General features: G+C 39.1%; 1 protein-coding gene across 3 annotated transcripts in view; it reads left to right on the plus strand.

Annotated features, from left to right (window-relative positions):
* Window positions 1-17,800, plus strand: part of SLC44A3 (solute carrier family 44 member 3) — a 100,544-nt gene that overhangs the window by 23,120 nt on the left and 59,624 nt on the right. For 2 of the 3 annotated variants that reach the window (XM_074262745.1, XM_074262747.1), the window contains exons 6-9: window positions 5,004-5,164; window positions 7,185-7,274; window positions 9,784-9,908; window positions 13,410-13,596. In XM_074262745.1, the coding sequence (XP_074118846.1) occupies window positions 5,004-5,164; window positions 7,185-7,274; window positions 9,784-9,908; window positions 13,410-13,596 (563 nt within the window). The remainder of the gene's footprint in view (window positions 1-5,003; window positions 5,165-7,184; window positions 7,275-9,783; window positions 9,909-13,409; window positions 13,597-17,800) is intronic. The other variant, XM_074262746.1, reaches the window with a different exon arrangement.

The following is a 17,800-nucleotide window of genomic DNA, read 5'->3' on the forward strand; positions in this document are numbered from 1 at the left end:
AGCAATTTGCCCTGCTGCTGATTGGTATTTATTTCCCACCTCACCTTAATTCAGCATTGTCCTTACAACTCTGATGGTGAAAAGACAAGGTGTGAAATATGCCTTTCTTGTTGTCTGTGGCTATCCCCTTCAAGAATGCTGGAGGAACTGATTAAGATTCCCCTTCTACTTCCATGCTGCTCTGATGGTAGCTCCAGAGACCCCTACAGTTCATATCTAAAAAGTCAAAGTCAAGATAGCCAGCCAGGAACTATCTCTTTTAACTGGAATAGCATTGCCTGTGGCCACTGTCATAAGAAAGGAAAATGACCAAGGGAGCACTCAAGACTTACTATGACCTACCTATCAGAATAGCAGCAATGGATGGAAGTGGAAATCTTCAACATAAAGAAGATCCAACTCACTTCCAGTTGATCAATGATGGACAGAGGTAGCTACACCCAGAGAAGAAACACTGGGAGGGGAATGTAAATTGTTAGCACTAATATCTGTCTGCCCAGGTTGCATGTACCTTTGGATTCTAATGTTTATTGTGCAACAAGAAAATGATATTCACACACATGTATTGTACCTAAACTATATTGTAACACATGTAAAATGTATGGTATTGCCTGTCGTCGGGGGGAGGAAATAGAGGGAGGGGGGGTAATTTGGAAAAATGAATACAAGGGATAATATTATAAAAAAAAAATATATATATATATATATATATATAAAAAAAAAAAAGAATAGCAGCAATGGGTCACCTCATGACTAGAAGCAACCACAGAGTTCATCATCTCCAAAATATCCTATTGCAGAACCACATAGGTAGCTAGGCAGAATCAGATAAGAGAATAGGTTAATGTGCTTTGTTAGATAATGACATGGCTCCAACTCCACGGGAAATGGAAGGTTGACCATGAGGAGTTTATTAAAGAGAGGGAACAGTGTGACATGCCAGAACCTGTGCTTTAGGAATATCACTCTGACAGCTATGTGAAGAACGGTTTGAGGATGGATAAGTCTACAGGCCAAAATTAGGAGGCCATGGTAATAATCCAGGTATAAAATAATATGGACTCAAATCAGTGTGGTAATTGTGTCAGGAGAGATCGATCTGAGTTGTGGACTTGCTGATGAATTAGCCAAACATGAGAGAGCAGGACAAGTAAAAAATTCTAACGTTATGAACTAGGAAGAGGGTGGTGCCCTCAATAAAAACAGAAGTTTAGAAGAGGGGCAGGTTTGGGGAAAACAAATTGAGTTCACTTTGGGACATATTGAGTTTGAGATACTGATGGGATATCCAAGTTGGAGATGTCCATCAAACAATTAGTAATGAAGGACAGCAACTTGGATATCATTTGCTTAGAGGTGGTAATTCAGGAGTTAGATGAAGTCACCATGGTAGAGATTATAGAGAAAGAAAAGAATCATACCACTGAGACATGTTGGGAGATATCTATGCTCAGTAAAGCAGAAGGAATGAGCAAACAGAGCTTAGAATGAACTGTGAACTAGGGAGGAGAAGAATCAGGAGAAACAGTGTCCTGGAACACAAAGGAGAAGAGAGAATCCAATAGGAAGGGGATCATTAATAATATCAAAAGCAATGGAGAGATCAAGGAGAATGAGCACTGAGAAAAGGACTTTGGATTTAGCAATTTAGAGATCATCGCCAATATAGTGCATATCTCCAGGAAGTTCAAGGACATAGAGAAAGATTCTATATATAACAAAATATTCAAAGCCTATTTTGTGGTAGCAAAAAATGGAAACAAAATAAGTGCTAACGGTTGAGAAGTGGCTAGCTTATTGTAGTACATGAATGTAATGGGATTATTTTTCTATAGAAAATTAGGGAATTTAGAGATATGGGGAAAGACTAGTATGATCTATTGCAAAGTAAAGAAAGTATAACTATGAGAACAATACACAGTGCGTATAGTAATAACAACACTAAAAACTAATGAATTTTAAAGGTAGTCTCAGCTCTGGAAAACTGATGAAATGCGTCTCCCTCCCTGCAGTAGATAAGTGGGGAGCTAGAAGTACAGAATTCACAATTTGATATTGTCATCATTTTAGCTGATTATGCTTTCATGCTTCTTTTTGTTTGAAGGAAGGGTTCAGTTTGCAAGGGGAAAATCATGGTATAAAAAGCAATTAAATAAATTTTAATAATGCAACAAAAAGGCAGGGGAGAAAGTGTGTTAGTAATTTCAGTAGATTATTGGCCCGGAAACCAAAAGATTAAGAAGTGAGTATGGCGGAAGTAGAGGAAATTTCTCTTCCTAGGAATTTGGCACTAAAAAGAAGGAAAGCTAGAGGATGATGGCTGGACAGTGCCAAGCTTACTGGCAGCAGGAGAAAAAGATATTTGCATTAGCAGCCATCAACTCCAAACCAGAGAGTGGGCAGCAGAAAATTAAAGTTCTGAGAAACAAATGATGAGGGAAGTTCCAATTGATGTGACATCATATCCCTACATCCAATCAATGTTACTTATCAACAGAGGACCAGAATCAATAGTGCTGATAGTCAGGAAGGTCATGTGAGGAAAGAAACCTCTGATCTCCTTCTCTCCAGGAACAGTCCTTTTGTTTTCTATCTCTATCTGACACATCCCTGGAGATGGGTTAGGCTGGGTCTAGAGCCAGGAAGCTTAATGTAATGAGTGCATAGAAAAATCTTATATTGAAGGAGACTAATAGTTCCAAATGGGGCTATTACACTCTCCCCTCCTACTACAGTCCCAGTCCCAGTGGGGGAATGGGGCTATGGCAACTGCCTCTTATTTTTTTCTCTATGGTAGTAAGAACAGAGTCCTGAACTTAGAACCAGGAGGAGCCAGCTTCAGATCTCACCATTAACTTAGAAACTGAGCAAGTTACCTTGCTTCTCTGCCTGTGTTTCTTTTGTAGAATAGAGGTAACAATACTTTCAATTGACCGCCTTGATGATATTGTTTGTGAGGCTCAAATGATTTACAGTACTGTTGTTGTTTCTAGGTGGTAACAGCAGACATTCAATGCAGAAAGATGAGAAATTACTGCCCTCTGCAGATGTCAGCTAGAAGGGCAGAGGGAACTTTCGTGTATTCTCATCTCTGATTCTGAGTGGGAAAAGGCTGGGAAGCTCTTCTGTAATTTTCCTTGAATAAATCTCTGTTTGGAGCTCCCCAGTGAGTTTCAGCCAACTCCCTCTGGAGGCAGCCTGTTCTTCTCTAAGATGGTTCATATTATTAGGAAGTTCTTTATATAAAACCTAAATCAGCTTCTCTACAACCATTACTCCTGACTTTTGCTTTTGCTCTTTAGTGCCAAGTTAAATGTGTGAGAGCTCTTTGGGTACTTGAGGATGCTGTCTTGGCCTCCATGAGACTTCTTAGGCAAAACATCATTAATGTCTTAATAATTAATAATTAATATTATGTTATTACCTCTCTCATGGCAAGGTTTTCCAGTCCCTTCCTTTCTCCTCTTCAGAAGACCAAATGAGACCACCAGTCTTGTTAATATACTCTGATCTATAATTGCTATAATTGCATTGTGTTCTACCACTGCCCCAACCCACCTCCTGCCAATTCCACCAAGTTCCTAAGAAACACAATTCCAATCATGGAAACTTGTAATAAATGATTGTTGCCTAAGGGGAATACAAAGGGCTAGGGTATACCAAGTCGGAAGACCTTGAGAAAGTCAGTCAGACAATAAACATTTATTAAGCAGCTCCTATGAGTTGATTCAGCTAGGGAACTTCAATGGATGGAGTACCAGATTTGGATTCAGGAAAAACCTCAGTTTAAATCTGACCTCAGACATTTCTTAGCTCTGTGATCCTGGACAAATCACTTAACCTCTGATTGTCTTAATCTGCTCAAGAATGAAATAGCAGGGGCAGCTAGTTAGTGAAGTAGTTAGAGCATCATCCTTGAAGTCAGGAGGAGCTGAGTTCAAATGTGGCCTCAGACATTTAATACTTCCTAATTGTGACCTGGGCAAGTCACTTAACCCCAGTTGCCTCAGCAGAGAGAGAAATAGCAAAGACCTCCAGTGTCTTTGCCAAGAAAACCCCTTGCACAGTAGTGGCATACTACATATGAAGAGTAAGACACAAGTGAATGATTATATAGCAGCAATGTGCCAGGCATTGTGCTAAGCCCTAGGAATACAAAGAAAGCCAAAAGCCAGCCCTAGAAAGTCATTTTACCTCTCTGTGTCCCAGGCAACTTTTTTTTTTCCTGGCTGAGGCAATTAGGGTAAATAACTTGCCTAGGATCACACAGCTAGGAAGTGTTAAGTGTCTGAGGCCATATTTGAACTCAGGTCCTTCTGACTTCAGGGATGGTGCTCTATCCACTGCACTAACTAGCTGCTCCCCAAGCAACTTTTAAGACAACAGAACAGGTCATCATCTGCATAGGTAAAGATAGCTTCTTTATAAGAAGCTGACTACACAAATGAAATCATAGGCAGTTTTGTGCCAGAAAAGAAAAAAAAAATTATTGTTGCTATGAAAAGTTTTACTTTTGATATCAATTAATATTTACTATCAGCTTACCTGGGTTCCATCACATCCAGAATATTAGATGTTCAGTGTAGCTGAGCAAGGTCACTGTGATGATTGAGGATATTTTAGAAAAGATAAGTTGGAAATTAGGAGTGGAGGGTGGAGTGGCAGCTGGTATTGCCATAATAGACAAAATGCTGAGTCTGCAGTCAAAAATACCAGAATTCAAAGCCTCAGAGACTATGAACCTGGGCAATTCATTAAAATTCTGTTTGCCTTAATTTCCTCAACTGTAAAATGGGGATAGTTGTAACACCTACTTCCCAGAATTGTGAAAACCAAATGAGGTAATTTTTGTATAGTACTTAACACATAATATCTATCACATAGAAAGTTCTCCATAAATGTTATTTATTACTCGTAATTACTACAACTCTTGCGTGTGTGTTTGTGTATTAGCTGGAAGGACTTATAACAGCTTTGCCATCCATCCTGTTTTTAATTTTTAGCAAATCTTTCCCCTTGTTCAATCGCTGCATCCCTCAAACACCTGAATGCTACTCCTTCTTTGCATCAGTTCTGATCAATGATGTGGACACCCTCCATCGAATCCTAAGCGGAATCATGTCAGGAAGAAATACAGTGCTCAGCCTGTGTATCCTCGCCTTAGGTAATTTTCTTTTTTTTTTTTTTTTTTTTTTTTTTGATTCCTTTTGACAAGGATATGGTGAGTCCCTATGAGCCTAGAGCTGAGCTGGGTCCTGTCCTGTGAGTATGCTCACCTTCTGGCTTAGTCAAATGGAAGTCAGCATCATCATTTAGCCTGCATTCCTCCTGCGCCACTAAGAGTAAATGCTTATTATTTACTTAACCTGGTCATCAAGGCTGGTGACTGAGTTTTTCACTGAAATATTTGAAAAATGACAAAAATCCTAACATCTAATGTCATAACAATCGAGGGTCCTTCACACATTTAGCTAAATAGCAGCTCAGCAAACATTTACTAAATGTCTCCTCTACTCTCAGTACTATGGGAGGTGCTGACAGAGGTACAGAATTTCCATCAGACATGACGATGAGGGTAGATGAAACGAAATGTATACAGTACCTTCGGTTTACAAAGTGAACACTAGGCTGGAGTTAGAGAACCCTCTGAAGCTTACTGCCTCCCAAAGCCTCTGTTTCCTCATCTGTCAAATGAGAGGGTTAGAAGAAGCCTCTGAATCCTGTGATCCCATCTATTCTCCCTTAGAGCCTTTCAATAATCCTATGAGGCAGACATTATTTTTTAACCTTATTTTACAATTTTTGGTTAAATAATTGACCCAGGATCACGCTATCAGAAAATGTCATCGATAGGCTTCAAACTCCTGATTCCAAGTTTTAACCCTATAATGAGCCTTTTTTTGCCCTCACGGTCCATATTTCAAGTAAGGGGAAAAGTCATCTATGCATATAGCCATAATAGTTCTTGACATTTCCTGAGAAGTGCATCAGAGAGTTGCTAAACAAAACAAAATGAGCAGAACCAAGAGAACATTGTACACAGTAATAGTAACATTGTACAATACTTAACTATGAATAACTTAGCACTTCTCGGTGATACAGTTATCTAAGACAATTCCAAAAGTCTGCTCATCCAGAGAAAGAACTGATAGAGTCAGAATGCAGATTGAAGCATATTTTCTTTCTTTAATTAATTATTTATTTTTTGCTGAGGCAATTGGGGTTAAATGACTTGCCCAGGGTCACACAGCCTGGAAGTGTTAAGTGTCTGAAGCTAGATTTGAATTCAGGTCCTCCTGACTTTAGGGCTGATGCTCTATCCACTGCATCACCTAGCTGCCCTGAGATAATATGTAAAGTTCATTTTTAAAATAAAATTTTGAGTTACAAATTTTCTCCCTCACCCTTTCCTGAGACAGTAAACAATTTGAAATATAGGTTATATATATGCAATTATGTAAAATATAGTTCTGTATTAGTCATGTTGTGAAATAAGAAACAGAGCAAACCATGAAAAAAATTAAATTGAAAATATGCTTCAAGGGGGAAGCTAGGTAGTGCAGTAGATAGAGAATCAGCCCTGAAGTTCTCTGGTCAAGAGGAAGTCAGGAGGACCTGAGTTCTAATATGGCCTCAGACACTTAATGCTTACTGTCTCAGGGAAGAGTGAGGGAGATTTTATTTTAAAAATGATTTTTAAATTTTATTTTATTTTAAAAATTAATTTTAAAAATCAGTCATTTTAGAATTGAAGGCAAAATCACTTTTGGGATTTGATATTTTGTAAGTATTTCTTCATAGTCATAATAATCCTGTGTTTGAGGTGCTATGAATCCTCGGGACCTAAAGAGCAATGTGACACAGACTCTACTCTCCAGGATCCAGCAAATCTTACTTATAATCTTATAATCCAACAAAATCCTGCCATTTCCAAATAATTCATGAATGACTCATTTTCCTGAGTAGGTCAGACTTCATTCAGCTAAGCACTCAGCACAGTGCCTGGCACATAGTAGATGTCCACCCTCCACTCCTAATTTTGATTGATCATTCTCTCTTCACAATGCTGGGCTGTTCTAATGATCTCCACTTACCAATGTTCAGAGATTTTATAGAAAATGTAAAGCTCCTCGTCCTAGTGCATCAGCTACTTTCTCCTGTGATTTCTTCCCTTGATTTTGCAGCTTTGTCTCTGACCATGATGCTCACCTTCCGATTCATCACCACCCTCCTGCTTCATATTTTCATTTCTTTGGTTGTTTTGGGCCTCTTGTGTAAGTATTTCTACATGGGTTGCAATTTTTTTCCATCGAGATCTATAATTTCATTGATTCAGAGAACCAGCCACATGAAAATGTCCTCTCCCAACACATCCCGAACTTAAAGTCTTAGGACCCACCTGGGGCACTAAGAAGCTGACTTGCCCAGTGTCGCACAATCTTTCTAACTCAAAGGCTGCTCTCTACCAAATCCCCTCTGCAAGATGAACTCACATACCCAATCTTCCTTCAAAGAGTTATAAAAATTAACATACTTTTGGAGGATTGATGAGAGTTGCTTCTGGTTTGGCATTTCCAACAGCTGAAATTCAGTCTATTAAGAATAATAATATGTTTTTATAGTACTTTAAGGTTTGCAAGATGCTTAGGAATATCTCAGAACAGCCCTAAAAAGTAAGTTCTACATGTATTAGTTGCCCCATTTTACATCTGAATAAACTGGGCTTTGCCTGTGGTCAAATAGCAATAAAGGACTGGTAGTGGGATTTGAACTGGATTCTTCTTTATTCCAAATTCTACCCAAAATTCCACATGGCTAAACTTTGGGAAATTTACATTCCATGTGAGGCAGATAGGTGGCTCAGTGGATAAAGCACTAGCTCTTGAGGCAGGAAGATGCAAATTCAAATTTGACCTCAGGCATTTACTAGCTGATCCTGGGCAAATCACTTTAATCTCTGCCTTCTCAACTTTAAAATGGTCATAACAAAACAGCATCGGATTCATAGGTTTGTCATGGGATCAAATGAGAGAATATCTATAAAGTGCTTAGCACAAATGCTTAGCATGTAGTAAGTGCTATGGTAATACTTATTTCCAGGCCCCTTTACATCTGTGTATATTCTTAAGTGAGTCAGGATGTTGCTTTTTCTCAAATCTGACCTTTCTTCTATAAATTCAGGGATCATTTTGGTAAGACTAACATTAGGCACCTACTACATACCAGTCACCGCATTAGTTGCTGAGGTTAAAAAAACACAAAGATTTCCATGGCATTTGATATGTAAAAGTGAAATACAAAGTTGTTAGAATTTATACCTGTATGAACTTAAATTAGTGAATTAATCTTTAGGGACTTCAGTTTCCACAAGGTGCAATAATAATGGACTAGCGTCTAGGACAAGGGAAATGATGATCCTTTTGTCCTCTGTTCTGCTGAGACCATACCTGGAATACTATGTTCACTTCTGGAAACCATGTTTTAAGAAGGCTTTTTCACAAACAGGAAAAGAGCCAGAGAAAGACCTTAAGAATGGGGAAGTAACCGGGGCTATGATACTGAGGATTAACTTAAGGAATTTGTCTGGAGAATACTTACAGAGAAGCTAAAAGCTGCCTTCAAGGGTTTGAAAGCATGTCAGATGGAAGAAGGATTGTACTTGTACTTTATGGTCCCCAGATGACAGAATCAGGAATAAAAAGTAGAAGTAGCCAAAAAGTAGATTTTGTCCTGATATAAAGGAAAACTTCCTAATAGTTAGAACACCCAGGAGTGAATATAGTGGAAAAGCAAAAGACAACAATAAAAATTATTTGGAGAAGAGAGGTCAGAGTGAGGCATTGGATGTTGTTGACTTGCCCAGGGTAATACAATTAGTAAATGCCAGTTGTCTGAGTTTAGATTTGATTCTCCTGACTCCAGTCTTCTGTCCATTGTGCCACCTAGCTGTCCTTTAAAATACCTTTAAAAGAACAACTGCCCCTATTCTAAGTTAGAATGGTCTCTTTTAGGAGGTAGTGAGCTCTCCATTTATTAAATCATTCAGTCAGCAATCATCTATTAAGCACTTACTGTGTACCAGGCACTGTGCTAAGCACTTGGTGAGACAAAGAAAGGAAAATATTAGTCTTTGACCACAAGGAACTCATATTCTGATGGGAGAAGGCAGTGCAATGTATAATTACTTAAATACGAGTTTATAGTAGCTAATTCAAGTAGGAATTGGTTGACCATTTATTGGAGATATTATGGAGGGAATTGCTATTCAAGTACAGATTAGTACTATTTAATCTCTGAAGTCTCTTCCAGTGCTAAATCCTGTGATTATTCCTTGTTTAAGTGTTTGATAAATATGCCTTCATCTTATAAATAAGAAAGTGGGTCTCTATCTTGCACAGGATCTCAAAGGTAGGACTGCTCCTACACGTGGCGTGTGGGTGCCTGAACATGATGCACTTCCCTCTTCGCAGTTGCCTGGGCTCTATTCTGACTCTAGACTATTCTTGGAGACCACCAGAAGATTCAAAGCAACTGCAGGGTGAAGCAGAAAGCCTTAAAAGCTAGTGCTTTGCAAGTTGTATTCATGACTCATTGCCTTCCCAACTCCATCTAAAAGTATGGCTTGTTACCAGTAAAGCCTTCTGTGGTTTGGGACCCCTGCACTTGAGAGAGGCCATTCCCGGGGTAGACAGAAGTCAGACTTAGCAGGTCACAGCTTTGCTGTGGGATCCATAGTTTCTAAAATGAGGATTAATTGAGGCCAGATGGTGTTTTGTTTTCCAGTTGTCTCTGGTGTGTTATGGTGGCTTTATTATGACTATATCAATGACCTCAGCATTGAACTGGACACCGAAAGAGAAAATATGAAATGTTTACTGGGATTCGCTATTGTCTCCACAGTGATCACGGTAAGAAGTGACCCTGCTCCAACAAGGCAAGCAAGTGACTCAGCCTGTCAATAGATCCTTGTTAAGGATTAATTCTTATGTACTGGGCTAGGGTAGCTAGGTGGAGCAGTGGATAGAGTGCTGGACTCAGGTTCCTAAATTCAAATCTAGCCTCAGATACTTCCTAGCTGTGTGACCTTTGCCTCAATTTCCTTATCTATAAAATGAGCTGGAAAAGGAAATGGCAAACCATTCTTTGATAAGGAAACCTCAAATGGGATCACAAAGAGTCAGATGTGAATGAAAAAATGACTAAAATCTTGGGTATGCAAAGAAAGCCTCCTTCCCCCCCAAAAAAAAACCCAGTCCCTACCCTTAAGGATCATACATTTTAATGGGAGCAACAAAATAAAAATTACTATGTATTTGCAAAATATATAAAGCAAAGATGAAAGTAATTTGAAAAAATGAATTATCATTTATGAGATCAGGAAAAAGCTCTTTTAGAAAGTAAAATTTGAGCTGAATATTTCAATGCAGCCAGAAAAACTAAAAGGTGAGAGGGCAGAGCATTCCACACATGGGAAACAGTCAGGGTGAAGGCGTAGAGGTGGGGGATGGAAGGAGCACATGGAAAAGAGCAGGACAAACAGTCGGAGCTGGGAAATCTTGAGAATTACCTTCGCAGAAAAACAAAAGCAAAAAGGTCACAGTTAGCCCTTCACCTCAGAAAGTGCAGGTAAAAGATGATGACTCTTTCTCTAATTCCTACCCAGGGATAAAGGAACATCTTTCAAGAAGAATAGAAAACTTCTATTTTTATGAAACCCCTCCTGCTCCCTCCCAGGCACCAATGGCTGTTAATTTAGCACTCTGCTGTTTTCATTCCTGTCTAAGCAGAGACTAGGTAGTAGCCGAGAGGAGATGAGGTTACAAGCCTCCCAATAACGAGGCGAATGTTTCCTGTTTGGGAAGACTGGCACCTCCCCCCGGCCAATGAACGTGCTGCTCTCTGGCTGGCGTAACATCTCACGATGCAGTGGGACACAGAGCCTTTTGTTTCCAAACCTGTTGGCTGCTGGGTTAGTTTTCAGAGAACCTGCTTTCTCCTCCCCTATGAGCTCCTTAGTTAGAAACAGATGAATGCCAAGTGGCAAGACAGCAGAAAGAAGTTTTATTCTACCCTTCCCCCACTCCTTCTCAAAGCCTGAAAAATGTTACAGCGTCTGGTGGGTATTGGAACTGCCTCTACCATGGTTTGCTAGGACCCTTCATGGGGTCAGAAATCAGCTGAGCTGTAATCCCTCTGGCTTTTGACAGATGAACTACTTTTAAAAAAGGAGGGAGGAAAGTGTTATTCTCCCAGAAATGAAGTCATAGAAAGTGAAAAGGTGGACTTCTTAAAAGCTAGGGATCTGCTTCTTGAGGCATTATCCCTGGCCTTCCTTTTACAAGACTTCATTGCACACAAAATCTCCAAGGACCACACAGCTTTCATTCCTGGTGGGGAAAAAAAAAAAGTGTAAACTTGTGATTTAAGAGGGAGAAGGAAAATCTGTTGAATGCTCTGTGTAATATCCTTGAAAGGAATATTTAATAGCATTGCTGTCACTATGAAATAAAGGTGTTTCAACTACCAAAAAAATAATAGGTAAGCTTAGATTAAAGAAAAGGATGCTACGATAGGGAGGGGAGTCTCTTCTCCCCATGCCTAGGGAAGGTACAGTAGTGGCCACAGGAAAATGTACAGAATTCTTTTTTTTGCCTCAACCCATTACATCTGCCACTTGCATTGAGGTATTTCTTTTCATTTACTTATTCAGCATTTGTTATTTATTTGAGCCTCTTTATTTATTGAGCATATGTAATATATTCTGCTAGAAATTAGGAAAAGATAGATAAGAAATGATGCTTGCTCTCAAGGAGATTACAGTCTGGCAGGGATAGTAAGATATATACACAGATAAATGCAAAACAAATTAGAATGAGTAAATAAAAAGGCATTTATTAAACACCATGTACTGAGCTCATGCTAAGCACTGGGAATATAGGGAGAAAAGTGAGAGGGTTCCTAAGATTGAGAAGTATATATTCAAATGGAGAAGTAAACACATAGAAAGACTGAGTGCCTAAAGTAAGGACAATGAGATCAGATGAGGAAGAAATATAGCTAGGTCCCCTCTCCTCCCCCAAACTAGATGTCATTGGAGATCATTCCTCCACCTATATCTCTGCATCCAACTCAAGCCCCTGCAGCATCATTCTCAGTACCCTCTCAGCCAATCAGGAGTCATGTGTACTTCAACATATACAATATCTCTCAGAATGGCCAATGAAGATGTTAACATGTGTATAAGGCATTTTCTATCTCATATTGCCTCCCACAAGATAGATAACAAAATATGTACTTTACAGGTTCATAAGTTTAGCTCTGGAAGGGAATTTAGTACATCATCTAATCCAAACTTCATTTAATAGAATGACCAATCAATCAGCATTTATTAATTGCCTGTTGTATGCCTTTCCCAAACTAAGTGGCAAAACTAGAATGCAAATATATAACCTTTAATTCTATAGCCAAATTTCTCTGCACTGTAGCCTCTTGCTTCTAAGAACATCCTCATGAGAACCTTTATTCTTCAAAAGAACATCCCATTTTGCTTCATTTGCAATTTACATCCAAATAAAAGATAAATGTAATGGTACATTATGGCACTTTTGGCTTCTTATCCTTTTGTAATTTATCTCCCATTTCCCATTAGTTCACCAGCTGTTTTGAGCACCATTTATAGTAAGTACTATGGGAAAAATTTGATAGAAATAAAAGATGAAAGCCCCGCCTAAGAAACTTATAGTAATTCATTCTCCATTGTTTTACTTTACTGCCTTCCTTTCCTTTGGGCGTAGAATTTATCAGTTAATGCAAAAAGAATAAACAAAACTTAGTCAATAAACTTTAAGTATCTGCTATGTACCAGACACTGTGCTAAGTGCTAAGAGTACAAAAAGACAACAGACTCCCTATCCCTAAGGAGTTCCCAATCTAATTGGAGCAGAGAACAAGTAAACATACATACAAGCAAACTATATGCAAGAAAATTAGGAAATAATTAATAAAGGGAAGGCAATAGGAGTCAGGAGCCATGGGAAAGGCTGTAGATGTAATTTTAATTGAGACCTAAAGGAAGTCAAGGTAGCCAATAAGTAGAGCTGAAGAAAGAATATTCTAGATATGGGGGACAACCAGAAAAAATACTCAAAAGTTGAGAAATGGAATGGCTTATTCATGGAACATGGAAGAGGTCCTTGTCACATTATCAAAGAGTATATGGGAGGAAGGTATAAGAAAATTGGAAAGGTAGGAGGGGACAGGTTATGAAGGGCTTGAATGTCAAACAAAGGTTTGAGCTTTTTTTCTAAGAATTCGGTAGCTTTTAAATTTCTTAAAACTTAAAGAAAAAAAAAAACTATTCCCCCCCGGGAATTTTAAAAAGAATTTGCTAATAGCTTTTTCCTTAACAGGTGGTTCTGCTCATACTGATTTTTGTTCTCAGAGAGAGGATGCAGTTGACAGTAGACCTTTTCCAAGTAACGAGTAAAACTATCAGCAATTCCCCTTTCCTGCTCCTCCAACCACTTTGGACATTTATAATCCTCATTTTCTTCTGGGTACTGTGGGTTGCTGTCCTGCTGAGTTTAGGAACTGCAGGTAAGTGGCCAGGTATTTTCTGGCTCCTCTAATTCTAAAAATACAATTTATTATGGGGACTTACTCTTTGTTGCAAAGGGAAGTGACACCATGGCAAAGAGGAGCTGATAAAGATGAAGGAAGGGAATGTCAGGTCTTTGCCATAGAAGAAATATAGAAATGTGCTTTCTACTGATGCGATTTGAATGGTCTCAATTCCTGGTGGTCAAGAAGTTAGTGGCAATAAGAAAGTTGTTAAGAATCCCCTTTAAATCAGCTGCAGATTTAGGAGTGAAAGAATTCACTCATTCACGAATTATTAATTGCAAAATGAAAATTTATTTTTGAATAGAAATCAGTTTGTTAACAGACTGACTTTTATAGTGGCAGATCTATTGGAAAATGGAGTATTTGCGCTGAGAGAATGCAGTTCTCAGCAGGCAGAATGGTCCTGGAAAAGTGCTTGGGCCATCTGCAAAGATCTTAGTTGAGGGAAGCTGTTATATTGGGTATTTAGTGGGGGCTGGGACAGCCCAAGAAGATCAGACCAGGATTCTTGGTGGGGCTTCAGGAGCTGAGGTACCAGGCTTAGATTCTTATCAGTTTTCAGCCCGGATCTCCTATTGGAATTAACTACACTTCAAAAGGGTGTTTTTGGAACAGGATTTCTAATTGAATCAAAGCCTCTGGCATCCTGGAAAGATAACTTATCTGGGGGAAGGGGGGGAGAGATATGCCTTCCCCAAGAGGGGCTGAGACTCTGAAAGGAATCACAGTTCAAAAGGAAAAAAGTTTCTTAAAGGGACCACAACTTATAGTAAAGGAAATAGTTCCCTCCTGCTTCATCACCTTTTGTATAAACCTGACTTTGTTTATTGTGTCTTGTATTATCTGATTATTATTTGGTTTTGTGAAAAGTAGCAATGAGGCTTTTTTTAAAAAAGCATATATATGTATATATATATATATATATACATAATATACATATCTACATACATACTGTGTAATGAACCTGAAATGAAATGATAGGACAAAATGGAGGAAAAGCTGTATTATGGACTCAAGAAATGTTTTCTGAAAGTGCTAAAGCATTTGTAACTGGACCAAAATAACCCAGAGATGTTCCTGAGGAAACACAAGCCTTCCTTTCTTATGGAAATTAAATTCCAGGAAGTCCTTAAACTTCAGGTCCCAATTACTGCTTCTGAGAGTCCCTCTGTCTGTACTAGAGAGACTCAGTGGCATTGGATCATTCTTTGTCAATTCTGGGTGTCACTCAGTGACATCATAGGAGAATAGATTCAGAGTTGGAAGGGATATTATAGAACTCATATATGCCCACCCATTCCTTTTGGGCCCCCAGAGAGATTAAGTGACTGGATTGTAACCACAAGAATGGAAGGTGAACACTGAGCCAAGATTCCTGAAATCATAGGATCCTAGACTTGGGAGGTCCTTCAGGGACAATCTAATTCAGTTCAAATCCAAACACAAAGCCCTTCTACAGCATCAAGGACAAATAGGTCATTAAGCTTCCCTGAAGCCCCCTGACTTCATCATCTCCAGAGTAAGCTCCTTCTCCTGTGGATCATATTTAGTTTTTTTTTTTGGTTTTGTTTTTTGTTTTTTGTTTTTTTTTCTCTTCTATCAAGCCTCTCTGTTGCCCATTTATAATAATATCTCAGCCCTCTGGAACCAAGTAAATCAATCTAGTCCTTCCATAGATCAGCTTTCCAAAAGACTAAAGAAAGCTCTCGTCTCCCCCCAAATCTCCTTTTACCACGACTCTCTGTCTTTCTGATTAGAGAATAGATCCATGAAATCCAACCCTCTGTATAAGGAGTGAGTTCAATGACTGAACTATTTCTCAGTGACTGAACTATTTTGGGACTTCTCTGACTTCACCAAGCCCCTGGATGGAAAACCTGTTCCCACCCTTTTTCAACTTCCTTTTGTGTTTTGTTTTCCTGTATTAGCTGATAAACTCCTTGAGGACAAGGATTATCTTTCTTTACATTTGTTTCCGCTACTTATTACAGTATCTAGCATATAGTAGGCACTTAATAATTTATTGACTAATAAACATACCACTAAACATACTTATTTACTTCCACTGACCCTGATATGACATGATCTTGAAACCCCTCATCATCCTGATTTTCTACTTTGGGTGGATGTGCTCCAGCTTATCAACAGTCTTGCTAAAATCAGGTGCCCCAAATTGGGTCAAGACTCTAGATGTGATGCCTTGTGTTCTAGTATTATTGGAAATTTGTGTGCATTTCCCCAACTAGAATATGGGCTTGTTGACTCCTGGGATGTTGCCTTATTATTTGAGTTTGAAGCTAACTGCTTTTTAACCCTGATATCTTCCATCACTATGGACTGGACCAATAGAGACTACCACCTTCTGAGTGATTTACTTGAGCCTGAGCTTGCAGGAAGGCAGTCATTTTTGGGTAATTAGGCCATGTCATTAGCATATGATAAGGCTCAGTGAGGGTTTGCTGATAATACTATTGTAAGAAACAAAATATCTTACCAAGAATTTCACAGACTCTTAGATGAATGCAAAAAAAGATTTATTTTACATTCTTGCAGAATGGGTACCTTGCTCAAAGGCAGTCTTTTATTTCCGATCCTGAAGTGCAGTTCCCTCCCCTGGTTCCCCATTAATTGAGTATTACCGAAGTTACAGAATGTGAATCTCCACCCCTCATTACATAACCAGTCCCTGCCCCCAAGGAGTTGACATTCTTTTGGGGGAAGGTAACCATGAAGGGGAGGAGTCAAAGCCCAGAAGGCTCCTATTCAAATCTAAAACCTCAACCCCTCATTACATTTTTTGATGTCCTTGGGGGTCCCAGCATCCCATTTCGTAGGTTTCAATTTTCTAATTTAAATTAACATTCTCCAATTCATTTTTTCATAACGCTATGAAAATTAAATTACCATCTAATTCTTACACTATCCTATGAGAACTCTCAACCCCAGCAAGAAGCAGGCCAACATCCTAACTGACATAATTGTTAGGTCTCTACATTTGGAGTCGGGAAGAGCCGAGTTTGAGTCCTCCTCCCAACATTTATTTATTAGTTTTATATCCTTAGCTCTTCTGTGCTTTGGTTTCCTCATCTATAAAAGAGGCTGCTGAACTCAGTAGCTTCTGAAGTCCGTTCCAACCCTAAATATATGATCCTATAAATATGGTGAATAACCTAAGGTAGACTTCCTGTCTTGGCTGACTTTCTTTTGAACCAGGCTTTGGGGAGGATAGCTGTTGGCCAAAACAAATAAATCTGTCTATACCTGTGTGTTGATTTATCTCCTAGTCCCTGAGGTTTCCTGTGCTCCAAGAAGCTTTAACCCTGAAAGCTGTAAGAGCTCAGGCTGAGAGAGAAGAAATAGGGAATATGCATTTATTAAGTGCCTATTGTGTGCCTGGCACTGTGCTAAGCAATTTCAGATATTGTCTCATTTGATTCTTAGAGAGCTACTATGTCTCCCAATACATACAGTCTGTTGATATTAGGATACTCCATTTGAATCTTTCCTCTTTGTAATGTTGGAGAAACTGAGCAAGGTAGAGATTAGACAGTATTTAATAATTTATAAAATGGAGAGATATACTGAGATCAAATTGGATGCATGGTTTGGTCCCAGGACTGAAACAGTGTGAGTTCTCAAAGACATATATACACACACATGGCTCAGACGCAGGGGCAGGGGAAGAGTCAGGGTACTGAGAGCAGAATGGACTCCGACAGGATGAGGTGAGCCTCCGGAGATGAGATGACATAACAGGGGAAGTCACCCAGACTTGGGGAGAGGCATTCTGATATTCTAAAACATAAGATCTTTTATCCTTATCAAGTATTCTGATAAAGAGGGAGGGGAGGTTTTACACAACTGAGAAGCAGGGAAACTGAGGCAAGACTGAGTCAGGATAATTAGGAAAACTGAGTAAGGACAATAAAAGAGAACTGTGGCATACCGTCTTTAACCATCACCCCTATTTAGCAACCCCATCCTCCCCAGGTGCCATGCTTCTTTCCTCTTCCTGTTTCTAATCCATCCTTTCCCACATTTTATCCCTCAGGGGCAGGCCCTCCTGAGCTATTTCTTTTGGGTCCTATGATTTTTTTGGTTCAGGTAACCCTAGTGGAGAAATTCCCTTTACATTGCAAATCAGTGCCAGCTTATAAAAGGTGATTCAGCGGATACA

Source organism: Sminthopsis crassicaudata, chromosome 4, assembly GCF_048593235.1.
Source record: "Sminthopsis crassicaudata isolate SCR6 chromosome 4, ASM4859323v1, whole genome shotgun sequence".
NCBI classification, from domain to species: Eukaryota; Metazoa; Chordata; class Mammalia; order Dasyuromorphia; family Dasyuridae; genus Sminthopsis; species Sminthopsis crassicaudata.